General features: G+C 48.4%; 2 protein-coding genes across 2 annotated transcripts in view; one reads left to right on the top strand and one right to left on the bottom strand.

The window, feature by feature from the left end:
• The window catches only part of NRAP (nebulin related anchoring protein), a 114,190-nt gene extending 98,190 nt beyond the window's left edge, over window positions 1–16,000 (top strand). Inside the window, exons 29-33 of the mRNA XM_063963331.1 lie at window positions 10,740–10,844; window positions 11,429–11,536; window positions 12,295–12,606; window positions 13,146–13,289; window positions 15,047–16,000. Of these exons, the coding sequence (XP_063819401.1) occupies window positions 10,740–10,844; window positions 11,429–11,536; window positions 12,295–12,606; window positions 13,146–13,289; window positions 15,047–15,148 (771 nt within the window). The 3' untranslated portion in view covers window positions 15,149–16,000. The remainder of the gene's footprint in view (window positions 1–10,739; window positions 10,845–11,428; window positions 11,537–12,294; window positions 12,607–13,145; window positions 13,290–15,046) is intronic.
• A 3,184-nt stretch (window positions 16,001–19,184) lies between these two features.
• Window positions 19,185–27,303, bottom strand: part of HABP2 (hyaluronan binding protein 2) — a 33,078-nt gene continuing 24,959 nt past the window's right edge. The window contains exons 7-8 of the mRNA XM_063963330.1: window positions 21,125–21,258; window positions 19,185–19,389 (exon numbers count right to left, since the gene is read on the bottom strand). Coding sequence (XP_063819400.1) covers window positions 19,225–19,389; window positions 21,125–21,258 — 299 coding nt within the window. The 3' untranslated portion in view covers window positions 19,185–19,224. The remainder of the gene's footprint in view (window positions 19,390–21,124; window positions 21,259–27,303) is intronic.

The following is a 27,303-nucleotide window of genomic DNA, read 5'->3' as shown; positions in this document are numbered from 1 at the left end:
TCTAAATGAATTGAAAAATACACACAAGATTACACTAGTGCAATAGCTATCCCCCTCCCTTTTTCCTATTCTTAGTGAACATTTATGGCCCAGCAGCACAAGCCCACAGAAAAATAAAAAAAACTCTTATCTTTTACCTATAGGCCTGTGCTGGGCCATCAATGTTATTTTATTCCTGAGGTAAAAAAAAAAATTATTTCATGGCCCCTGCTCCAGCCCCCCACAGGAATATAATATCTTTCAGGGCCGCAAGATGAGCCCTGCCCCAGGCCTCTCCCCCCCCCCCCTCCCTCACCCTTCACAACACAGGGTGACAGGAATTATGATAATCACAGCCACTCCTCACAACCCTACCACCCCTTTACACCTACCCACCCACCCCCAGGAATAAAATAACTTCCCTGACCCACCCTGGTCCTCTTCCAGGCTAAATACAGTGGCAGTGTTCTAAGTCTCTCCTCCCCGAAATAGCAGCCCGCACTTCCTAACTGGGCATGGGACTGCTGGACAGTGTGCCGCTGGTCTGACACTGCTGCAGGCAGGCATCAGCAACTGCAGGGCTCCGTCCTCCTTTAGTCCCCACTCCAGACTACTCCAATATATACACCCCTCGAGTCCAGGGCCGGCCATCCGCCCAGGATCTGTCATGTTGCCGCTGTGACAAGCAGAGACAGTATCCGCCTCTGCTTAAGATGACTGGTAGGAGCGGCTGAAAGGGGCAAGACAGCGTGTGGCTGCGATGCACCATGTGACCTCTGATGTCACGCAGCGCCGCGCACAGCCGCATAGCCAGGCAGTGTCTGAGCCGAGTGCTCAGCGCTGCCTGGAAGAGATGTGAAACAGCACATGCACAGCACAGTCCCGAAATCCCGGGATTGGAAGCTCCAAATCCCGGGATCCCGACGCCGGGATTGGCCACCCTACCCATTACACATTATGCCACACACCGTAATTCCTTATACATGTTATACCACACACCATAATGCCTATTAGTTACATATTATGCCACACACAGTTATGCCACTGATACCATTGTATGTCCTACACACAAAAAATAAGAATTTACTTACCGATAATTCTATTTCTCATAGTCCGTAGTGGATGCTGGGAACTCCGTAAGGACCATGGGGAATAGCGGCTCCGCAGGAGACTGGGCACAAAAAGTAAAAGCTTTAGACTAGCTGGTGTGCACTGGCTCCTCCCCCTATGACCCTCCTCCAAGCCTCAGTTAAGATACTGTGCCCGGACGAGCGTACATAATAAGGAAGGATCTTGAATCCCGGGTAAGACTCATACCAGCCACACCAATCACACCGTACAACTCGTGATCTGAACCCAGTTAACAGTATGATAACCGTAGGAGCCTCTGAAAAGATGGCTTCCAACAATAAACAACCCGATTTGTTTGAAACAATAACTATATACAAGTATTGCAGACAATCCGCACTTGGGATGGGCGCCCAGCATCCACTACGGACTATGAGAAATAGAATTATCGGTAAGTAAATTCTTATTTTCTCTGACGTCCTAGTGGATGCTGGGAACTCCGTAAGTACCATGGGGATTATACCAAAGCTCCCAAACGGGCGGGAGAGTGCGGATGACTCTGCAGCACCGAATGAGAGAACTCCAGGTCCTCCTCAGCCAGGGTATCAAATTTGTAGAATTTAGCAAACGTGTTTGCCCCTGACCAAGTAGCTGCTCGGCAAAGTTGTAAAGCCGAGACCCCTCGGGCAGCCGCCCAAGATGAGCCCACCTTCCTTGTGGAATGGGCTTTTACAGATTTTGGCTGTGGCAGGCCTGCCACAGAATGTGCAAGCTGAATTGTACTACAAATCCAACGAGCAATCGTCTGCTTAGAAGCAGGAGCACCCAGCTTGTTGGGTGCATACAGTATAAACAGCGAGTCAGATTTTCTGACTCCAGCCGTCCTGGAAACATATATTTTTAGGGCCCTGACTACGTCCAGCAACTTGGAGTCCTCCAAGTCCCTAGTAGCCACAGGTACCACAATAGGTTGATTCATGTGAAACGCTGAAACCACCTTAGGGAGAAATTGAGGACGAGTCCTCAATTCCGCCCTATCCGAATGAAATATCAGGTAAGGGCTTTTATAGGATAAAGCCGCCAATTCTGATACGCGCCTGGCTGAAGCCAGGGCCAACAACATTACCACTTTCCATGTGAGATATTTCAAATCCACTGTGGCAAGTGGTTCAAACCAATGTGATTTTAGGAACCCTAAAACTACATTGAGATCCCAAGGTGCCACTGGAGGCACAAAAGGAGGCTGTATATGCAGTACCCCTTTGACAAACGTCTGAACTTCAGGCACTGAAGCCAGTTCTTTCTGGAAGAAGATCGAGAGGGCCGAAATTTGAACCTTAATGGATCCTAATTTTAGGCCCATAGACAATCCTGCTTGCAGGAAATGTAGGAAACGACCCAGTTGAAATTCCTCCGTAGGGGCCTTCTTGGCCTCACACCACGCAACATATTTTCGCCAAATGCGATGATAATGTTTTGCAGTTACATCCTTCCTTGCCTTGATCAGGGTAGGGATGACTTCATCTGGAATGCCTTTTTCCTTCAGGATCCGGCGTTCAACCGCCATGCCGTCAAACGCAGCCGCGGTAAGTCTTGGAACAGACAAGGTCCCTGCTGGAGCAGGTCCTTCCTTAGAGGTAGAGGCCACGGGTCCTCCGTGAGCATCTCTTGCAGCTCCGGGTACCAAGTTCTTCTTGGCCAATCCGGAGCCACGAGTATCGTTCTTACTCCTCTCCTTCTTATGATTCTCAGTACTTTTGGTATGAGAGGAAGAGGAGGGAACACATATACCGACTGGAACACCCACGGAGTTACCAGAGCGTCCACCGCTATTGCCTGAGGGTCCCTTGACCTGGCGCAATATCTGTCCATTTTTTTGTTGAGACGGGACGCCATCATGTCCACCTTTGGTTTTTCCCAACGGTTTACAATCACTTGGAAAACTTCTGGATGAAGTCCCCACTCCCCCGGGTGGAGGTCGTGTCTGCTGAGGAAGTCTGCTTCCCAGTTGTCCACTCCCGGAATGAACACTGCTGACAGTGCTATCACATGATTTTCCGCCCAGCGGAGAATCCTTGCAGCTTCTGCCATTGCCCTCCTGCTTCTTGTGCCGCCCTGTCTGTTTACGTGGGCGACCGCCGTGATGTTGTCCGACTGGATCAATACCGATTGACCCTGAAGCAGAGGCCTTGCTTGACTTAGGGCATTGTAAATGGCCCTTAGCTCTAGGATATTTATGTGAAGAGACGTTTCCATGCTTGACCACAAGCCCTGGAAATTTCTTCCCTGTGTGACTGCTCCCCAGCCTCTCAGGCTGGCATCCGTGGTTACCAGCATCCAATCCTGAATGCCGAATCTGCGGCCCTCTAGAAGATGAGCCTTCTGTAACCACCACAGGAGAGATACCCTTGTCCTTGGAGATAGGGTTATCCGCTGATGCATCTGAAGATGCGATCCGGACCATTTGTCCAGCAGATCCCACTGAAAGGTTCTTGCATGGAATCTTCCGAATGGAATCGCTTCGTAAGAAGCCACCATTTTTCCCAGGACTCTCGTGCACTGATGCACTGACACTTGTCCTGGTTTTAGGAGGTTCCTGACTAGCTCGGATAACTCCCTGGCCTTCTCCTCCAGGAGAAACACCTTTTTCTGGACTGTGTCCAGAATCATCCCTAGGAACAGTAGACGTGTTGTTGGAATCAGCTGTGATTTTGGGATATTTAGAATCCACCCGTGCTGACGTAGCACTACCTGAGATAGTGCTACTCCGACCTCTAACTGTTCCCTGGACCTTGCCCTTATCAGGAGATCGTCCAAGTAAGGGATAATTAATACGCCTTTTCTTCGAAGAAGAATCATCATTTCGGCCATTACCTTGGTAAAGACCCGTGGTGCCGTGGACAATCCAAATGGCAGCGTCTGAAACTGATAATGACAGTTTTGTATCACAAACCTGAGGTACCCTTGGTGAGAAGGGTAGATTGGGACATGGAGATAAGCATCCTTGATGTCTAGAGATACCATATAGTCCCCTTCTTCCAGGTTCGTTATCACTGCTCTGAGTGACTCCATCTTGAATTTGAACCTTTTTATGTAAGTGTTCAAAGATTTTAGATTTAAAATTGGTCTCACCGAGCCGTCCGGCTTCGGTACCACAAACAGCGTGGAATAATACCCCTTTCCCTGTTGTAGGAGGGGTACCTTGATTATCACGTGCTGGGAATACAGCTTGTGAATAGCTTCCAATACTGCCTCCCTGTCGGAGGGAGACGTTGGTAAAGCAGACTTCAGGAACCGGCGAGGGGGAGACGTCTCGAATTCCAATTTGTACCCCTGTGATACTACCTGCAGGATCCAGGGGTCCACTTGCGAGTGAGCCCACTGCGCGCTGAAATTCTTGAGACGGCCCCCCACCGTGCCCGAGTCTGCTTGCAGAGCCCCAGCGTCATGCTGAGGACTTGGCAGAAGCGGGAGAGGGCTTCTGCTCTTGGGAAGAGGCTGCATGGTGCAGTCTTTTTCCCCTTCCTCTGCCCCGGGGCAGGAACGAGCGGCCTTTTTCCCTCTTGCCCTTATAGGGACGAAAGGACTGGGTTTGAAAAGACGGTGTCTTTTTCTGCTGAGAGGTGACCTGGGGTAAAAAGGTGGATTTTCCAGCCGTTGCCGTGGCCACCAGGTCCGATAGACCGACCCCAAATAACTCCTCCCCTTTATACGGCAATACTTCCATATGTCGTTTGGAATCCGCATCACCTGACCACTGTCGCGTCCATAACGTTCTTCTGGCAGAAATGGACATCGCACTTACTCTAGATGCCAGGGTGCAAATATCCCTCTGTGCATCTCGCATATATAGTAATGCATCCTTTAAATGCTCTATAGTTAATAATATACTGTCCCTATCCAGGGTATCAATATTTTCAGTCAGGGAATCCGACCAAGCCACTCCAGCGCTGCACATCCAGGCTGAGGCGATCGCTGGTCGCAGTATAACACCGGTATGTGTGTATATACCTTTTAAGATATTTTCCAGCCTTCTATCAGCTGGTTCCTTGAGAGCGGCCGTATCAGGAGACGGTAACGCCACTTGTTTTGATAAGCGTGTGAGCGCCTTATCTACCCTAGGGGGTGTTTCCCAACGTGCCCTAACCTCTGGCGGGAAAGGGTATAGTGCCAATAATTTATTAGAAATCAGCAGTTTTTTATCAGGGGAAACCCACGCTTTATCACGGGTGGTCTTCTGTTTGCCGGCGGTCGGGCTCCCGGCGCTCAGTATACCGGCGCCGGGAGCCCGACAGCCGGCATACCGACACTTATTTTCCCTCGTGGGGGTCCACGACCCCCATAGAGGGAGAATAAATTAGTGTGGCGCGCGTAGCGCGCCACCGTGCCCGTAGCGTGGCGAGCGCAGCGAGCCCGCAAGGGGCTCATTTGCGCTCGCCAAGCTGTCGGTAAGCCGGCGGTCGGGCTCCCGGCGCCGAGATGTTGGTCGCCGGGAGCCCGACCGCCGGCCAGCCGTAGTGAACCCCTTTATCACACACCTCATTTAATTCATCTGACTCAGGAAAAACCACTGGTAGTTTTTTCACACCCCACATAATACCCTTTTTTGTGGTACTTATAGTGTCAGAAATGTTCAATGCCTCCTTCATTGCCGTGATCATGTAACGTGTGGCCCTACTGGACATTACGTTTGTCTCGTCACCGTCGACACTGGATTCAGTATCCGTGTCAGGGTCTGTGTCGACCATCTGAGGTAACGGGCGTTTTAGCGCCCCTGACGGTGTCTGAGACGCCTGAACAGGCACTAATTGATTTGTCGGCTGTCTCATGTCGTCAACAGTTTTTTGCAAAGTGCTGACATTGTCACGTAATTCTTTAATTACCACCATCCAGTCAGGTGTTGACTCCCTAGGGGGTGACATCACTAACACAGGCAATTGCTCTGCTTCCACATCATTTTCCTCCTCATACATGTCGACACAATCGTACCGACACCCAGCACACACACAGGGAATGCTCTGATAGAGGACAGGACCCAACTAGCCCTTTGGGGAGACAGAGGGAGAGTTTGCCAGCACACACCAGAGCGCTATATATATACAGGGATAACCTTATATAAGTGTTACTCCCTGTTATAGCTGCTGTATTTATATATTAGCTGCCAATAGTGCCCCCCTCTCTGTTTTACCCTGTTTCTGTAGTGCAGGACTGCAGGGGAGAGTCAGGGAGCCGTCCTTCCAGCGGAGCTGTGAAAGAAAATGGCGCTTGTGTGCTGAGGAGAAAGGCTCCGCCCCCTTCACGGCGGCCTTTTCTCCCGCTTTTTTCAGGAAACTGGCAGGGGATAAATGCATCCATATAGCCCAGGAGCTATATGTGATGCATTTTTTTTAGCCATATAAGGTTTTTATATCGTTTTTATTGCGTCTCAGGGCGCTCCCCCCCAGCGCCCTGCACCCTCAGTGACCGGAGTGTGAAGTGTGCTGAGAGCAATGGCGCACAGCTGCAGTGCTGTGCGCTACCTTATTTGAAGACAGGAACGTCTTCTGCCGCCGCTTTCTCCGGACCTCTTCGCTCTTCTGGCTCTGTAAGGGGGCCGGCGGCGCGGCTCCGGGACCCATCCAGGCTGAACCTGTGATCGTCCCTCTGGAGCTAATGTCCAGTAGCCAAGAAGCCCAATCCACTCTGCAGTCAGGTGAGTTCGCTTCTTCTCCCCTTAGTCCCACGATGCAGTGAGCCTGTTGCCAGCAGGACTCACTGAAAATAAAAAACCTATTTAAACTTTTACTTCTAAGCAGCTCAGGAGAGCCACCTAGCTTGCACCCTTCTCGTTCGGGCACAAAAATCTAACTGAGGCTTGGAGGAGGGTCATAGGGGGAGGAGCCAGTGCACACCAGCTAGTCTAAAGCTTTTACTTTTTGTGCCCAGTCTCCTGAGGAGCCGCTATTCCCCATGGTCCTTACGGAGTTCCCAGCATCCACTAGGACGTCAGAGAAATGCCCCTTATAAATGATGCCCCAGTGGTGGGTTGTTGGTACTGAATACTACCACCATATTTCTTAATGGTACTCCATACCACCCTACTCTCAGCACTGCTTGTGCCTAATCCTAACCATCACCCTTTCCTCAGCCTAACTCTAACCCTCCCCCTAGTGCCTAACCCTAACCATTCCCTCCTCAAGCCCAACCATAATCCTCCCCCTAGTACCTGAGCCTAACCCTCCCCCTAGTGCCTAACCCTAACCATACCTTTCTACAGTCTAACCCTCCACCTAGTGACTGAGCCTAACCTTCCCCCTAGTGCCTAACCCTAACCATTCCCTCCTCCAGCCTAACCCTAATCCTCCCCCTAGTACCTGAGCCTAACCCTCCCCCTAGTGCCTAACCCTAACCATACCTTCCTACAGTCTAACCCTCCACCTAGTGACTGAGCCTAACCTTCCCCCTAGTGCCTAACCCTAACCATTCCCTACTCCAGCCTAACCCTAATCCTCCCCCTAGTACCTGAGCCTAACCCTCCCCCTAGTGCCTAACCCTAACCATGTCTTCCTACAGTCTAACCCTCCACCTAGTACCTGAGCCTAACCCTCCCCCTAGTGCCTAACCCTAACCATTCCCGCCTCCAGCCTAACCATAATCCTCCCCCTAGTACCTGAGCCTAACCCTGGTGCCTGACCCTAACCCTTCCCCTAGTGCAGAGATTTTCATCCTTTTACAACTTGCGGCACACTGAACAAGATTTAAATATTGCCAAGGCACATTCAAATATAATGGTGATTTATGGTGCACTTGGGTGTCCTAGGATGTCATGTCGCCGCATCTCCATAGGTAACGCCTGAGCCACATCTGAGAAAGCCAGAAGAGCCCATCACTGCCCGGGCCCAAAATCAGAACTGGCTCTGCAACCACTAAACCCACCAGTACTGATCGTTCCAAGGCCTCAGTAGCGGCAAAACACTGACGGCCTTGCTGTGCTTCTGTGGCGGCACACCTGGAGACTGCTCAGGGCACACTAGTGTGCCACGGCACAGTGGTTGAAAAACACTGCCCTAGTTGCCTAACCCTAACCATTCCCTCCTCCAGCCTAACCATAATCCTCCCCCTAGTACCTGAGCCTAACCCTCCCCCTAGTGCCTAACCCTAACCATGCCTTCCTACAGTCTAACCCTCCCCCTGGTGCCTAACTCTAACCATCCCTCCTCCAGCCTAACCATAATCCTTCCCCTAGTACCTGAGCCTAACCCTCCCCCTAGTGCCTAACCCTAACCATGCCTTCCTACAGTCTAACCCTCCACCTAGTGACTGAGCCTAACCTTCCCCCTAGTGCCTAACCCTAACCATTCCCTCCTACAGCCCAACCATAATCCTCCCCCTAGTACCTGAGCCTAACCCTCCCCCTAGTGCCTAACCCTAACCATGCCTTCCTACAGTCTAACCCTCCACCTAGTACCTGAGCCTAACCCTCCCCCTAGTGCCTAACCCTAACCATTCCCTCCTCCAGCCTAACCATAATCCTCCCCCTAGTACCCGAGCCTAACCCTCCTCCTAGTGCCTAACCCTAACCATGCCTTCCTACAGTCTAACCCTCCCCCTAGTGCCTAACTCTAACTATCTCTCCTCCAGCCTAACCATAATCCTCCCCCTAGTACCTGAGCCTAACCCTCCCCCTAGTGCCTAACCCTAACCATTCCCTCCTCCAGCCTAATCCTAATCCTCCCCCTAGTACCTGAGCCTAACCCTCCCCCTAGTGCCTAATCCTAACCATTCCCTCCTCCAGCCTAACCATAATCCTCCCCCTAGTACCTGACCCTAACCCTCCCCCTAGTGCCTAACCCTAACCATTCCTTCCTCCAGCCTAACCCTAATCCTCCCCCTAGTACCTGAGCCTAACCCTTCCCCTGGTGCCTGACCCTAACCCTTCCCCTAGTGCAGAGATTTTCATCCTTTTACAACTTGCGGCACACTGAACAAGATTTAAATATTGCCAAGGCACATTCAAATATAATGGTGATTTATGGTGCACTTGGGTGTCCTAGGATGTCATGTCGCCGCATCTCCATAGGTAACGCCTGAGCCACATCTGAGAAAGCCAGAAGAGCCCATCACTGCCCGGGCCCAAAATCAGAACTGGCTCTGCAACCACTAAACCCACCAGTACTGATCGTTCCAAGGCCTCAGTAGCGGCAAAACACTGACGGCCTTGCTGTGCTTCTGTGGCGGCACACCTGGAGACTGCTCAGGGCACACTAGTGTGCCACGGCACAGTGGTTGAAAAACACTGCCCTAGTTGCCTAACCCTAACCATTCCCTCCTCCAGCCTAACCATAATCCTCCCCCTAGTACCAGAACCTAATCCTCCCCCTAGTGCCTAACCCTAACCATTCCCTCCTCCAGCCTAACCATAATCCTCCCCCTAGTACCAGAACCTAATCCTCCCCCTAGTGCCTAACCCTAACCATTGCCTCCTCTAGCCTAACCATAATCCTCCCCCTAGTACCAGACCCTAATCCTCCCCCTAGTGCCAGAACCTAATCCTCCCCCTAGTGCCTAACCCTAACCATTGCCTCCTCCATCCTAACCATAATACTTCCCCTAGTACCAGAACCTAATCCTCCCCCTAGTGCCAGAACCTAATCCTCCCCCTAGTGCCTAACCCTAACCATTCCCTCCTCCAGCCTAACCATAATCCTCCCCCTAGTACCAGAACCTAATCCTCCCCCTAGTGCCTAACCCTAACCATTCCCTCCTCCAGCCTAACCATAATCCTCCCCCTAGTGCCAGAACCTAATCCTCCCCCTAGTGCCTAACCCTAACCATTGCCTCCTCCATCCTAACCATAATACTTCCCCTAGTACCAGAACCTAATCCTCCCCCTAGTGCCAGAACCTAATCCTCCCCCTAGTGCCTAACCCTAACCATTCCCTCCTCCAGCCTAACCATAATCCTCCCCCTAGTACCAGAACCTAATCCTCCCCCTAGTGCCTAACCCTAACCATTCCCTCCTCCAGCCTAACCATAATCCTCCCCCTAGTGCCAGAACCTAATCCTCCCCCTAGTGCCTAACCCTAACCATTCCCTCCTCCAGCCTAACCATAATCCTCCCCCTAGTACCAGAACCTAATCCTCCCCCTAGTGCCAGAACCTAATCCTCCCCCTAGTGCCTAACCCTAACCATTCCTTCCTCCAGCCTAACCATAATCCTCCCCCTAGTACCAGAACCTAATCCTCCCCCTAGTGCCTAACCCTAACCATTCCCTCCTCCAGCCTAACCATAATCCTCCCCCTAGTACCAGAACCTAATCCTCCCCATAGTGCCTAACCCTAACCATTGCCTCCTCCATCCTAACCATAATACTTCCCCTATCGCCTGACCCTCCACTCCTGCAGCCTATCCACAACCCTCCCCCTAGTGCCTAATCCAACCTGTACCTCCTCCAGCATAACCCTAGTGACTAACCCTAACTCTTCCCTAGTGCCTATACCTGACCTGTCAGCATTTGTACATGTCAACCATTTAACTATAGACCTTTTGACACTGTCGATCATGTGGTGTTTCCCTCTTGACTAGCTACCATCCAGATTCTCTTTCACACAATGCACGTGGTTCTGATACACAGAGGGTAACAATGCATTCAGTACATGGGGTGCATGGGGTCTGGAAGCCACAACATCACATTTCTCTTTGTGTCTGACAGCGACTGTATAAATCGAGGGATGAGGAATCTCTGCACAGGTGCACGCTGCCTCCAGACCACCCGGACTTCATCAGAGCCCGAATCAATGCTTCCCAAATAAGTGATGTATGTAATGTTTTTCCTGCCCGCTTAGTGTAACTGCGCACAGTACGGCTCATCTCAATTCAATTGCTCCGGGATTGCATGCACAGAACTAAATGCGTATTTCCACACTTATACTGACGAGAGCATTCAACGCTCATGTTTGGCGAATGTGCGGTTACATACAGTACATAAAACAGGCTTTTATTAGCCCCACAATGTTGGTGCTTGCGCCGGGGGTCACTTATCTGCCCGTGGTTTTTCACTGGGCCGCAATCACTTAAAGCAAACATCTAAACATGAATGCCGCTTGGTTTGTATTCACCGGATGCCGGATGGATAATGAATTCACATTGTTGTCTGTGCAGCATCCAGTGACCATAGACAGATGTTCCTCTTATAACCAATAGCTCACTGCCTGGATATGTGTCGCACTGGACCTGGCACATTGAGAGGGGCTATTTGGCACGACTGGGGCAACAGTTAAAAAAAGACTCTTCTGTATACAATAGTCACACTACTTATCTCTGGATTGAGTTATTGGGCCTAATAATGTAGAGCAGACGCCTGTAGCGATTACTTTGTCTCCCCTCTTCTCGTCTGGACAGAAAGCCTATAAGGTCCTATGGGAACAGTCCCGGGCAGCTGGCTATGACCTAAGGCTGGACGCTATTCCTTTCCAGACCGCCAAAGCATCCAGAGAGATCGCCAGTGACGTAAGATAATATTCAAAGATTTCCTGGGACCTGACAGTTCCGTTATGTAGTATTTCTTCCTCTGTAGAGATCAGCACAGCAACGTCTGTATATCGGAGGCAGATCTACAGGCCTATAAGGGACTGTGGGGTCTGTTTACTAGGCCTTGGATGCAGATAAGGTAGACGGAGATAAAATACCAGCCAACCAGCTCCTAACTGTCATTTTTCATACACAGCCTGCAAAATGACAGTTAGGAGCTGATTGGCTGGTACTTTATCTCCATCCAAGTCTTAGTAAATAGACCCCTGAGTGAGTGGTGACAGACAGCTTGCCTTTCCAGGAGATTTGAGGGATCTGCATTATTACAAGTAACTTGAGTCCATTAACAACCAGTGGTAATCTAGGCAAGGTACTGCTTTGGGTCTCCTCCTCCACCATCCACAGTAACAAGAAACATACTTTAAAATACGCTACTAACATCCGGGTCATTAGGTGGGAGCCCGGGTTGCCTAATGGATGATAGGGCTCTGGCTTACTGCAGTAATAGATCTCATAGGGGTTGGGATAGTATCGTCATAGAATGATCCCAGCCAGTAAAATATTAAGAAGAATTATATTTGTTGACGTTTTTCCTTCTGACGCGTTTCACTGAGCACTGGATATATCCACCTACTTTTATCTGCCTCCCAATTAAACTATATTGCAGTTGTCAACGAGAACTGCCTGTTCTTATTACACCTACGGACACCTGTTGACCAATTTATTGTTCCTTGCAGTACCGCTACAAAGAAGCCTTTGTCCAGGACAGGGGCCACCATATTGGATTCCGCAGTGTGAGTGACGACCCGAAAACACAGCACGTGATGAGGGTCAGCAAACTGCAGAGTGACAGGGAGTACAAGAAGCTGTCCGAGGAGACTCGATCCCAAGTCCGGACTCACATGGACCAGCCGGGATTCATCCAGGCCAAGAAGAGCCAGCAGCAAGCCAGCAACGTCAACTATCGCCAGCCCCTGCACGACTACACGTGCGACCCCCAGCAGCTGACGCTGAAACACGCTAAGCAGGCGCACAGTCTGCAGAGCGATGTTAGTATTATACGGTAACAGGGATTAGTGCACCAACAAACTGAGGTTCAGAGGTCATTTTTCATCATGAAGACCTCTAATATGCAAATTGAATATCCTTACGCGTTTCGTTACTAGTCAGCAAATTCCTCAGAGGTTTATCTTTAAAACGACTGCATGGCTTGCTCTACCAGGTATAACTGCTAATGTGTAACTGAAAGGTTCTCAATGGTGTAGATGACATGTCAATGAATAATATATTATATACAGTATAACAGACAAGGGATGTTAATATATTTACAGTATACTCCTGTGAATTAAATCTGTATAAACAATGAGTTCTAATGTCTATTATAAGGAATGATATTATAACATATCTTCTTCTGTATATATTATGGTTATTAGAAGACACCCTGTATTTCTGTGTCCTGTATAAAGTTACTGTATATTCAGTATAATATAATTTACATTAAGTTGTGCTCTTTGCCATATATATTAAATACATGTTCATATAACACATCTTTTACATCTTATTCCTAAACAATATATCCTGTCTCCAGGTGAAATACAAGTCTGACCTGAACTGGATGAAGGGTGTGGGCTGGACCCCTCCTGGTTACTATAAGGTAGAACTCGCCCGCCAGGCTGCACAGTTAGCGTATACACAGGACGGAGATCTCACAGCAGAAGCGCAACACTCAGCGGTAGGTACTCTGACGCAAACTTACCGATACCCCAGAGATACATGTCCTCAGTCCCTAAATAATCACATGTCTACCATAAGTTCAGGATGTCATTGGGTTATAAGGAGAACAGCAGGTAAGAGGTTGCTGGCTGTTGCCCCTTCATATCAGCAGACAGCGCTCCGTGTTGGGGTGCCCTCCGGAACACTAGTGCCCTAAGCATTTGCCAGGTGATAGCACTGTCCCCATCAGTTCTCCACGAATTGACACTCCAGAGAACTTTGGGGCTCATTTATCAACGCGGGATAAAACTCATTGCGTATGATAAATGGTGCTCCAGCCAATCAGCTCTTAACTGTCATGTGTTCTGCTCCTGTCATGTGTTCTGCTCCCGTCATGTGTTCAGCTCTCAACTGTCATGTGTTCAGCTCCCAACTGTCATGTGTTCAGGTCTCAACGGTCATGTGTTTTGCTCTCAACTATCATGTGTTCTGCTCTCAACTGTCATGTATTCTGCTTCCAACTGTCATGTGTTCAGCTCCCAACTGTCATGTGTTCAGCTCCCAACTGTCATGTGTTCAGCTCTCAACTGTCATGTGTTCAGCTCCCAACTGTCATGTTTTCTGCTCCTGTCATGTGTTCAGCTCCCAACTGTCATGTGTTCCGCTCCTGTCTTGTGTTCAGCTCCAAACTGTCATGTGTTCCCCTCCTGTCATGTGTTCAGCTCCAAATTGTCATGTGTTCAGCTCCCAACTGTCATGTGTTCAGCTCCTAACTTTTATGTGTTCAGCTCCCAACTGTCATGTGTTCAGCTCCCAACTGCCATGTGTTCAGCTCCTGTCATGTGTTCAGCTCCCAACTGTCATGTGTTCAGCTCCTGTTATGTGTTCAGCTCCCAACTGTCATGTGTTCAGCTCCCAACTGTCATGTGTTCAGCTCCTAACTTTCATTTGTTCAACTCCCAAATGTCATGTGTTTAGCTCCTGTCATGTGTTCAGCTCCCAACTGTCATGTGTTTAGCTCCCAACTGTCATGTGTTTAGCTCCCAACTGTTATGTGTTCAGCTCCTAACTGTCATGTGTTCAGCTCCCAACTGTCATGTGTTCAGCTCCCAACTGTCATGTGTTCAGCTCCCAACTGTCATGTGTTCAGCTCCCAACTGTCATGAGTTCAGCTCCTAAATGCCATGTGTTCAGCTCCTAACTTTCATGTGTTCAGCTCCCAAATGTCATGTGTTCAGCTCCTGTCATGTGTTCAGCTCCCAACTCTCATGTGTTCAGCTCCTAACTGTCATGAGTTCAGCTCCTGTCATGTGTTCAGCTCCCAACTGTCATGTGTTCAACTCCAAACTACCATATGTTCAGCTCCAAACTGTCATGTGTTCAGCTCCCAACTGTCATGTGTTCAGCTCCTGTCATGTGTTCAGCTCCCAACTGTCATGTGTTCAGCTCCTAACTGTCATGTGTTCAGCTCCTAACTGTCGTGTTTAGCTCCTAACTTTCAAGTGAAAAATGACAGTTGGGAGCTGATTGGCTGGAGCACCATTTATCATACACAAGTTTTATCATTCACAATGAGTTTTAGCACTTGTTGATAAATGAGCCCCTTTGCATGCAGTGAGCAGCGGAAATGATATACTGCACACCTGCTGAGCAGATTGGCAGCATCTCTGTGACGGAGTGTAAAGTGACAGTTTGCATCCTCTGATAGTAATCCTTCATGAGTGTCACTTGCAGCTAACTGACTCTAATATCAGATTTCCTTTGGATTTCCTCCAGGGTGAAGCAGACGCACACTCCCTACACCAAGGCACTGTCAACGCAGACGCTTCAGAGATCCTCCAGGTGAAACGGAGAAGAGCGCTGCCCATGAAGAAGTGAGCGAGTCTGGAACCGGGACCCGATGCGTCACAGCAAAGAGACATATTTGGCGGCTGTTGCATTACACAGTTAATCCTGCTTGCATTGTTCTGCACTATTCAGTTGGCTATTATTACTATTATTATTAATAATGAACCAGTGATGTATTCAGGCGCCTCACTGGGAGCATCTGTAGTATTTATTGCTATAGATTGGAGTACTGTGGTATTACAGGGAGGGTAGCTGCACTTTCTTACTATTGGTGCTTAGTGGGCGCGGAGTACCGAATACTACCTCCAGGGGGCAGCGGTGTTGTATTGTGATCTATAAGTAGATCCTGATATTAGGATAGGAGATTGCACAGAAAGAGACTGATCCTGTGGCGCATGCAATGCTGATATTCACGGAGCGGAGCGATTATTTTGCTACGGCGCGTAAAGCCCTAAAAACTGGAAGAACGCATGCCTCACTTGGTGTGTACGCAGAGAGGCGCTGTTGGGCGGTGACTGGGAGGTTGCTATTCAGTCCCACATGCTATGTACACAGGCGTTTAATCACTTCCATTGGAGGCCATAGTGTCAGAATCCGCCCGTAAGGGCCCCTGTTGCAGATGATGAAGATGTGAGCAGTCTACTGTATGTATTATAGCTGTGACCGTTGCACTGAGACACGCAACCTTGAGGCTGATCCACACAGGGACCCCCAAACGGACGGGACCCCACAGACCGTACCCCCTGGGGGCCGCACATTGTGCCTTTGTACTAGCAGACTGGCAGGATCAGTTTTGGACTAGAAAAAGAAATGAAACAGATCATTGTCGTTATTTGTAGAATTCTGAATTGTTTGTACTGAATAAACGTGAGTAATGCACCAGTGAGTGTGAGTTCTTACTCAGCGCCCATACATCCCTGTGCTGTACATCCAGCGGGCAGTGACCGACGGGCCGCAGGACACCGTACGTATAGGGTCACAGGTCAGGGACGTCCAGCGGGGACACCTTGCTCTGTTTGCTGTACTACTCGGCTATTTAAACAAAACACAGAATATCTAGAGGGTCCGTGTGATACACAGCAGAACACTGGCATAAAGGCCCGCATCGGTGTCATACAGTATTGATTCTGAGTTGGAAGTAAAGCAAAAAAAAAAAGCAAATAACAGTGTCTGTAACAACAAACCATGCTGCAATGCCAGCGGAGCAAATACATGTATACAGTATTGTTTCTGTGCAGGGTAAATACTGGCTGCTTTTGCATGTACTGTAGCCCACAAATGTTAGACAGCTTTATTTTTAGACTGCAATTTAGATATGTTTGGACACAAATCTAACTCTCTGCACATGTTACATCTGCCCCACCTGCAGTGCAGCGGGTGTGGTTCATTAGGTCGACACGAAGTCATGAGTTAGGTTGACATACATTGGGTCGACATGGTCATTAGATCGACATGTTCTAAGTCGACTTACAAAAAAGTCGACATGCATTTTTTTACTTTTTTTTGGTGTCGTTTTTTTCGTAGAGTGACCGGGAACCCCAATTAGTGCACCGTGTCCCCTCGCACGGCTCGCTACGCTCGCCATGCTTCGGGCAAAGTGCCTCGCTCCGCTGCCGTGGGGCTCGGCACAGGTTGCCGTTCCCAATTGTAGTCCACGTGAATCGTTAAGAATGAAAAAGGTAAAAAAAAGAAAAAAAAAAAGAAGTGAAAAACTCATGTCGACCTAATGACCGCCATATCCCAGTGCAGCATGGTTTTGCCCAGGGGCTCAGTTACTGTTTTTTTTTTTGCTTCTTTACTTCCAAATCAGAATCAGACGCTCTGTCCAGTTATTTAAATAAAAAATAACAGTCGTTAATAAAATATACCAACTGCAAATCATGCGACTGGACACTATACACAAAAGAAATACCTAATGATAAAAGGAAACATAAGGCCGCAGAAGGCCTGTCCCTGCAGTCCGAACGCTTTCATCCATGGCATGGACCCAGCAGAGTAACTGCTACTGTCCTTATATATCCCTGTAGGGGGGTGTTATTGTTTATAGGTGGTCATTCCGAGTTGATCGCTAGCTGCAGTTATTCGCAGCGCAGCGAACAGGCTAAAAAATGGCAGTTCTGCGCAGTCGGTGCAATGCGCACGCGCGTTGCACGGCCACAACGTACGATGTCGTTTTGCACAGGGTCTAGCGAAGCATTTCAGTCGCACTGCTGACCGCAGAGTGATTGACATGAAGTGGGCGTTTCTGGGTGTCAACTGACCGTTTTTAGGGAGTGTGCGGAAAAACGCAAGCGTGCCAGGAAAAACGCAGGCGTGGCTGGGCGAACGCAGGGCGTGTTTGTGATGTCAAATAAGGAACTGAATGGTCTGAAGTGATCGCAAGCGCTGAGTAGGTCTGAAGCTACTCTGAAACTACACAAAATTATTTTGTAGCCGCTCTGCGATCCTTTCGTTCGCACTTCTGCTAAGCTAAGATACACTCCCAGAGGGCGGCGGCATAGCGTGTGCACGGCTGCTAAAAACTGCTAGCGAGCGAACAACTCGGAATGACCACAATAGTACAGGAGTATGGCATACTGTATAAATCAAACAGAAAGCATCATTTCTGCTATATTATCATATTATTTTTTTATTATCCTTTATTTATATGGCGCCACAAGGGATCTGCAGCGCCCAATTACAGAGTACAGAAATGAAAAATCAAGACAGGACAATAGTGACTTACAGTTAAAGACAATATAGGACAAGTACAGGGTAAATAACACCGACATAAGTATCAGAGGGGCAGATGTATTAAGCCTGGAGAAGTGATACAGTAGTGATAAGGTCAAGGTGATAACTCACCAACCAATCAGCTCCTAACTGTCGATTTACATATTGGATCTGATTGGCTGGTGCATTATCACCTTGCACCTATCACGGCTTTATCACTTCTCCAAGCTTAATACATCTGTCCCAGAGTGTCAGAAAACCGCGCGATTAGGTGCCGTCGAGGATGGTTTAAGTAAGAGAAGGATAAGCATGAGGGTTGAGGGCCCTGCTCGTAGGAGCTTACATTCTAAAGGGGAGGGGCACACAAACAGGGGTGGCACAGATGGGATAGACAGTGAGCGTGGAACCTTATTTTACATAGCGTTTTGTTATAATTACCCTTTTTTTTTTTTTTTTTTTGAGTCAAACCTGTATTTTCTAAAATGATTAACAGAGGGGGAGGGGCGGGCCAAGTGTATGGGAGGGGTCAAGTGTATGGGAGGGGTTGTGTGTGCTGTGGGCGGAGCATAAGCTGTATGTATTGTTTAAGCAGTCAATAAACAGTTGTGGAGTATCTTTGTCGCTCGGCGGCAATGATGAAAAATGACCCAACACGGCCACCGTAGGGAAAGACAATGATCACGTTTATTACTGTATTATGGACTGATGTCTAATTATTACTATTCAGTCATTTTATTAGCAACAGGTTTTTTTTAAGAATTAATATTTTAAACAGATTTATTATTCTTTTATAGTCTATCATAATAGCACTAATTTGATAGATCAGCCGTGCGCCCCCTAACATAATCTGATCCCGGGGCCCCAGCTGTGCAATAAATGATCCTTTTAAGTACATGACATCCGCCAGCCCTGGCTACAATGCATATATGACTGTCAGGCTTCATGTTTGTACAGTATGGTGTGTCTTATTCCCATTGTACGTTACAGTGATATACATCGGACACAGCATAAGGGAAGAAGAGTCACGGCACTCACCCACAGTGACCCGGGATACACCTAGATGGGGACAAGTGGTGACAGAAGTGACAGTAATGAGTCGGTATATGTGGGTGCCATTACTTATGCTCTGTGCACCCCGATTGCTGCCAGTCTTGGAGGTCTATTCATGAAGCAATGAAAAGTGTGGAGAAATTAGCCAGTGGAGAAGTTGCCCATGGCAACCAATCAGCATTGAGGTAACATTTATAATTTGCATACTGTACAGTTGTACAGAGCAGCTGATTGGTTGCCATGGGCAACTTCTCCACAGGCTCACTTCTCTACTCTTTTCACTGCTTCATGAATAGACCCCTTAGTTACATTGTGTACGCCGCGTCCATTCTCACAGCGCAGTCTTAGGGAAACACTTTAATTATATTTTCGATCCACGAGACGAATCTGAACACATGAGCGTAAACCCCCGGCTTGTCCTTAACGCCGCACCTCTCTCCCCAGCTCACCACGCCGGCGACTTGTATCACCCCACTGTGATCGCAGGCCAGCGGACCGCCAGAATCGCCCTAGAACAACAACAAGCCACCGGGCATTATACAGCGGAACATTCCCTGTACTGTATGGACAGACACTTTGCTAATCATCTAGGTGCAGCAGGAAGAAGGATTTGTTATATCTCTGCTTATCGTGGTGGTTACAAAATGACGTTTTACCACATTCAGGGGGAGATTTATCAAGTTGATCATACCACCTAATCAGCTTCTAAATGTCATTTCACAAGGCTGTCAGCTTCTACCTCTCTCTCCAAGAATTGATAAATCTTCCCCATAGCAAGAAAATGTAATCGGACAGGTAAGTGTCAGTACCAGTAACTACATAACTTGCAACATTAACATTCCATGAATCAGAACAGGAGGCGTGGCCAGGTACTATGGGACTGTGACCACACCCATGGGGGCGTGCCCAGCGCTCATGAAGTGATGTGCCCCTCCCCTCCACATTCCCAATCACTCGCACCCGTGAACCGGACATACCTCCCAACTTCCCTCCGCGGGGCAGACATGTCTGCAGGTGGGACAATGCTTAGAATCAGAACTACCCCGTGAACTGAGATGGTTGGGAGGTGTGGCATTATTCTGGCATGGGGGTAAATGTAATAGGATGTGAGAAGCCAGACGTCAGGATTTCCTCCGAGAATGGCCATATTTTTAAAGCGGCAATCATTTGCAGGGCAGAACCAGGTTTGTCGCTGGGTATATTAATGTTTGTTTACTAGACAGCGCTATTAGCGAAGAGGGATGAGCTTTAATGTTTGATACCTCATACGCCTGTGTTCGGAGCGACAGTTTGGTCATATACGCCCACTGGCATTTCTATAATTGGTGCTGAGTCCAGAGGGGGCCCCCACCGCACACACTGCACCCATTTTTAAAATACTCACCCCTCCGAAGTCCAGCGCCAGCATCCGCAGCGCTATTAGAACACTGAAAATGGCTCAGCGGCCATTTTCACGGAGTTCTCCGCTTGCGCAGTAGAGAAATCTCAGGGAAAATGGCTACCGCACCATTTTCCCTGCGCAGTAGAGTCTGAGCGCTCTAGTGGTCAGACTCTACAGCGCTCCGGGCAGAGAGGAGGGGGCCCGAACGGAGGAGGCTGAACACGGGCCTCCTCCTCTCTTAAAACGCCCCTGTATACGCCTTTGGCTACGAGATCTGGGCTTAGGGCACTTGGGGGTCTATTCATGAAGCAGTGAAAAGTGTGGAGAAGTGAGCCAGTGGAGAAGTTGCCCGTGGCAACCAATCAGAATTGAAGTAACATTTCTAATTAGCATACTAGAAAATGAAACAGAGCAGCTGATTGGTTGCCATAGGCAACTTCTCCACTAGCTCACTTCCCCACACTGTTCACTGCTTCATGAATAGACCCCTTGGAGAGTGATAAATTGCACAGTGATAAAGTACCAGCCAATCAGCTCCTAACTGCCATGTTACGGCCTGTGTTTGAAAAATGACAGTTAGGAGCTAATTAGCTGGTACTTTATCACCGTGCAGTTTATACTCTCCAAGGCTTGATAAATCTGGGCCTTAGGCAGCCGCCATAATACATTGTGGGGTTTGCGTGAGGGTGGTGATCACAAGCATATGGCGGCCAATTGTGGCAGGATAATTCTTCTCTGGCTGTTTTAGTGCCACAACACTGGCGCAGATATGGTGTGCCCAGCAATCTGTCCCTTCAGCTGAAGCCAGTGACATGGGAGCACCCTGCAAGGGAAGAGACGATGCCCACAATAGCGTAACACACCTGGCAGCTGTCCACTCCTCCTTCGGGGACTCCGGCGCAGACCATACTGCTGTCAATCAATTTCCCATACGATGCGGTACTGGAGCAGTTGCTGACCGGGATCACCTGGACGGTGGCGTCAAGCATCTGAGCAGTGTAACCTGGAATACATACAGAGAGATAAGGGATCTGCCCGTCCCCAGGGACTTGTTATTAGGATGAAGTGCGACTTTTTTTAAGTGTGGAATTTTTTTTATTGGCGATTTTGTGTTTTGTTTTGTTTTTTCCATGTTGTTATTTAATAAACTGGTGAACAATTGTTTTAAGGAATATTTAATTCAATAAAACTTTATTTTAAAATTGTGTAGTGTACGTGTTTATCACTAGAGATGAGCGGGTTCGGTTTCTCTGAATCCGAACCCGCACGAACTTCATGTTTTTTTTCACGGGTCCGAGCGACTCGGATCTTCCCGCCTTGCTCGGTTAACCCGAGCGCGCCCGAACGTCATCATGACGCTGTCGGATTCTCGCGAGGCTCGGATTCTATCGCGAGACTCGGATTCTATATAAGGAGCCGCGCGTCGCCGCCATTTTCACACGTGCATTGAGATTGATAGGGAGAGGACGTGGCTGGCGTCCTCTCCATTTAGATTAGGGTTGAGAGAGAGAGAGAGAGATTGACCTGAGGCTGTGATACTGTAGAAGAGAGTGCAGAGTTTAGTGACTGACGACCACAGTGACCACCAGACAGTGCAGTTGTTTGTTTTATTTAATATATCCGTTCTCTGCCTGAAAAAAACGATACACACAGTGACTCAGTCACATACTATATCTGTGTGCACTGCTCAGCCCAGTGTGCTGCATCAATGTATATATATATCTGACTGTGCTCAGCTCACACAGCTTATAATTGTGGGGGAGACTGGGGAGCACTGCAGTGCCAGTTATAGGTTATAGCAGGAGCCAGGAGTACATAATATTATATTAAAATTAAACAGTGCACACTTTTGCTGCAGGAGTGCCACTGCCAGTGTGACTAGTGACCAGTGACCTGACCACCAGTATATATAATATTAGTAGTATACTATCTCTTTATCAACCAGTCTATATTAGCAGCAGACACAGTACAGTGCGGTAGTTCACGGCTGTGGCTACCTCTGTGTCGGCACTCGGCAGCCCGTCCATAATTGTATATACCACCTAACCGTGGTTTTTTTTTCTTTCTTTATAGTCATACTAGTTACGAGTATACTATCTCTTTATCAACCAGTCTATATTAGCAGCAGACACAGTACAGTGCGGTAGTTCACGGCTGTGGCTACCTCTGTGTCGGCACTCGGCAGCCCGTCCATAATTGTATATACCACCTAACCGTGGTTTTTTTTTCTTTCTTTATACATACATACTAGTTACGAGTATACTATCTCTTTATCAACCAGTCTATATTAGCAGCAGACACAGTACAGTGCGGTAGTTCACGGCTGTGGCTACCTCTGTGTCGGCACTCGGCAGCCCGTCCATAATTGTATATACCACCTAACCGTGGTTTTTTTTTTCTTTCTTTATACATACATACTAGTTACGAGTATACTATCTCTTTATCAACCAGTCTATATATTAGCAGCAGACACAGTACAGTGCGGTAGTTCACGGCTGTGGCTACCTCTGTGTCGGCACTCGGCAGCCCGTCCATAATTGTATATACCACCTAACCGTGGTTTTTTTTTCTTTCTTTATAGTCATACTAGTTACGAGTATACTATCTCTTTATCAACCAGTCTATATTAGCAGCAGACACAGTACAGTGCGGTAGTTCACGGCTGTGGCTACCTCTGTGTCGGCACTCGGCAGCCCGTCCATAATTGTATATACCACCTAACCGTGGTTTTTTTTACATACATACTAGTTACGAGTATACTATCTCTTTATCAACCAGTCTATATTAGCAGCAGACACAGTACAGTGCGGTAGTTCACGGCTGTGGCTACCTCTGTGTCGGCACTCGGCAGCCCGTCCATAATTGTATATACCACCTAACCGTGGTTTTTTTTTTCTTTCTTTATACATACATACTAGTTACGAGTATACTATCTCTTTATCAACCAGTCTATATTAGCAGCAGACACAGTACAGTGCGGTAGTTCACGGCTGTGGCTACCTCTGTGTCGGCACTCGGCAGCCCGTCCATAATTGTATATACCACCTAACCGTGGTTTTTTTTCCTTTCTTTATACATACATACTAGTTACGAGTATACTATCTCTTTATCAACCAGTCTATATATTAGCAGCAGACACAGTACAGTGCGGTAGTTCACGGCTGTGGCTACCTCTGTGTCGGCACTCGGCAGCCCGTCCATAATTGTATATACCACCTAACCGTGTTTTTTTTTTCTTTCTTTATACATACATACTAGTTACGAGTATACTATCTCTTTATCAACCAGTCTATATATTAGCAGCAGACACAGTACAGTGCGGTAGTTCACGGCTGTGGCTACCTCTGTGTCGGCACTCGGCAGCCCGTCCATAATTGTTTATACCACCTAACCGTGGTTTTTTTTTCTTTCTTTATACATACATACTAGTTACGAGTATACTATCTCTTTATCAACCAGTCTATATATTAGCAGCAGACACAGTACAGTGCGGTAGTTCACGGCTGTGGCTACCTCTGTGTCGGCACTCGGCAGCCCGTCCATAATTGTATATACCACCTAACCGTGGTTTTTTTTTCTTTCTTTATACATACATACTAGTTACGAGTATACTATCTCTTTATCAACCAGTCTATATATTAGCAGCAGACACAGTACAGTGCGGTAGTTCACGGCTGTGGCTACCTCTGTGTCGGCACTCGGCAGCCCGTCCATAATTGTATATACCACCTAACCGTGGTTTTTTCTTCTTTCTTTATACATACATACTAGTTACGAGTATACTATCTCTTTATCAACCAGTCTATATATTAGCAGCAGACACAGTACAGTGCGGTAGTTCACGGCTGTGGCTACCTCTGTGTCGGCACTCGGCAGCCCGTCCATAATTGTATACTAGTATCCAATCCATCCATCTCCATTGTTTACCTGAGGTGCCTTTTAGTTGTGCCTATTAAAATATGGAGAACAAAAATGTTGAGGTTCCAAAATTAGGGAAAGATCAAGATCCACTTCCACCTCGTGCTGAAGCTGCTGCCACTAGTCATGGCCGAGACGATGAAATGCCAGCAACGTCGTCTGCCAAGGCCGATGCCCAATGTCATAGTACAGAGCATGTCAAATCCAAAACACCAAATATCAGTAAAAAAAGGACTCCAAAACCTAAAATAAAATTGTCGGAGGAGAAGCGTAAACTTGCCAATATGCCATTTACCACACGGAGTGGCAAGGAACGGCTGAGGCCCTGGCCTATGTTCATGGCTAGTGGTTCAGCTTCACATGAGGATGGAAGCACTCAGCCTCTCGCTAGAAAAATGAAAAGACTAAAGCTGGCAAAAGCAGTAGCACCGCAAAGAACTGTGCGTTCTTCGAAATCCCAAATCCACAAGGAGAGTCCGACTCCAATTGTGTCGGTTGCGATGCCTGACCTTCCCAACACTGGACGTGAAGAGCATGCGCCTTCCACCATTTGCACGCCCCCTGCAAGTGATGGAAGGAGCACCCGCAGTCCAGTTCCTGATAGTCAGATTGAAGATGTCAGTGTTGAAGTACACCAGGATGAGGAGGATATGGGTGTTGCTGGCGCTGGGGAGGAAATTGACCAGGAGGATTCTGATGGTGAGGTGGTTTGTTTAAGTCAGGCACCCGGGGAGACACCTGTTGTCCGTGGTAGGAATATGGCCGTTGACATGCCTGGTGAAAATACCAAAAAAATCAGCTCTTCGGTGTGGAAGTATTTCACCAGAAATGCGGACAACAGGTGTCAAGGACGTTAACCACCTCGGAACATCCTCCCTTATACGTCACCTGCAGCGCATTCATAATAAGTCAGTGACAAGTTCAAAAACTTTGGGTGACAGCGGAAGCAGTCCACTGACCAGTAAATCCCTTCCTCTTGTAACCAAGCTCACGCAAACCACCCCACCAACTCCCTCAGTGTCAATTTCCTCCTTCCCCAGGAATGCCAATAGTCCTGCAGGCAATGTCACTGGCAATTCTGACGAGTCCTCTCCTGCCTGGGATTTCTCCGATGCATCCTTGCGTGTAACGCCTACTGCTGCTGGCGCTGCTGTTGTTGCTGCTGGGAGTCGATGGTCATCCCAGAGGGGAAGTCGTAAGCCCACTTGTACTACTTCCAGTAAGCAATTGACTGTTCAACAGTCCTTTGCGAGGAAGATGAAATATCACAGCAGTCATCCTGCTGCAAAGCGGATAACTGAGGCCTTGACAACTATGTTGGTGTTAGACGTGCGTCCGGTATCCGCCGTTAGTTCACAGGGAACTAGACAATTTATTGAGGCAGTGTGCCCCCGTTACCAAATACCATCTAGGTTCCACTTCTCTAGGCAGGCGATACCGAGAATGTACACGGACGTCAGAAAAAGACTCACCAGTGTCCTAAAAAATGCAGTTGTACCCAATGTCCACTTAACCACGGACATGTGGACAAGTGGAGCAGGGCAGACTGAGGACTATATGACTGTGACAGCCCACTGGGTAGATGTATGGACTCCCGCCGCAAGAACAGCAGCGGCGGCACCAGTAGCAGCATCTCGCAAACGCCAACTCTTTCCTAGGCAGGCTACGCTTTGTATCACCGCTTTCCAGAATACGCACACAGCTGAAAACCTCTTACGGCAACTGAGGAAGATCATCGCGGAATGGCTTACCCCAATTGGACTCTCCTGTGGATTTGTGGCATCGGACAACGCCAGCAATATTGTGTGTGCATTAAATATGGGCAAATTCCAGCACGTCCCATGTTTTGCACATACCTTGAATTTGGTGGTGCAGAATTTTTTAAAAAACGACAGGGGCGTGCAAGAGATGCTGTCGGTGGCCAGAAGAATTGCGGGACACTTTCGGCGTACAGGCACCACGTACAGAAGACTGGAGCACCACCAAAAACTACTGAACCTGCCCTGCCATCATCTGAAGCAAGAAGTGGTAACGAGGTGGAATTCAACCCTCTATATGCTTCAGAGGTTGGAGGAGCAGCAAAAGGCCATTCAAGCCTATACAATTGAGCACGATATAGTAGGTGGAATGCACCTGTCTCAAGCGCAGTGGAGAATGATTTCAACGTTGTGCAAGGTTCTGATGCCCTTTGAACTTGCCACACGTGAAGTCAGTTCAGACACTGCCAGCCTGAGTCAGGTCATTCCCCTCATCAGGCTTTTGCAGAAGAAGCTGGAGACATTGAAGGAGGAGCTAACACGGAGCGATTCCGCTAGGCATGTGGGACTTGTGGATGGAGCCCTTAATTCGCTTAACAAGGATTCACGGGTGGTCAATCTGTTGAAATCAGAGCACTACATTTTGGCCACCGTGCTCGATCCTAGATTTAAAGCCTACCTTGGATCTCTCTTTCCGGCAGACACAAGTCTGCTGGGGTTGAAAGACCTGCTGGTGACAAAATTGTCAAGTCAAGCGGAACGCGACCTGTCAACATCTCCTCCTTCACATTCTCCCGCAACTGGGGGTGCGAGGAAAAGGCTCAGAATTCCGAGCCCACCCGCTGGCGGTGATGCAGGGCAGTCTGGAGCGACTGCTGATGCTGACATCTGGTCCGGACTGAAGGACCTGACAACGATTACGGACATGTCGTCTACTGTCACTGCATATGATTCTCTCAACATTGATAGAATGGTGGAGGATTATATGAGTGACCGCATCCAAGTAGGCACGTCACACAGTCCGTACTTATACTGGCAGGAAAAAGAGGCAATTTGGAGGCCCTTGCACAAACTGGCTTTATTCTACCTAAGTTGCCCTCCCACAAGTGTGTACTCCGAAAGAGTGTTTAGTGCCGCCGCTCACCTTGTCAGCAATCGGCGTACGAGGTTACATCCAGAAAATGTGGAGAAGATGATGTTCATTAAAATGAATTATAATCAATTCCTCCGCGGAGACATTGACCAGCAGCAATTGCCTCCACAAAGTACACAGGGAGCTGAGATGGTGGATTCCAGTGGGGACGAATTGATAATCTGTGAGGAGGGGGATGTACACGGTGATATATCGGAGGGTGATGATGAGGTGG

The sequence above is a fragment of the Pseudophryne corroboree genome, chromosome 3 (assembly GCF_028390025.1).
Source record: "Pseudophryne corroboree isolate aPseCor3 chromosome 3, aPseCor3.hap2, whole genome shotgun sequence".
Classification (NCBI taxonomy): Eukaryota; Metazoa; Chordata; class Amphibia; order Anura; family Myobatrachidae; genus Pseudophryne; species Pseudophryne corroboree.
The sequence above is the reverse complement of the archived record's forward strand: the minus strand, read 5'-3'. Positions and strand labels throughout refer to the sequence as shown.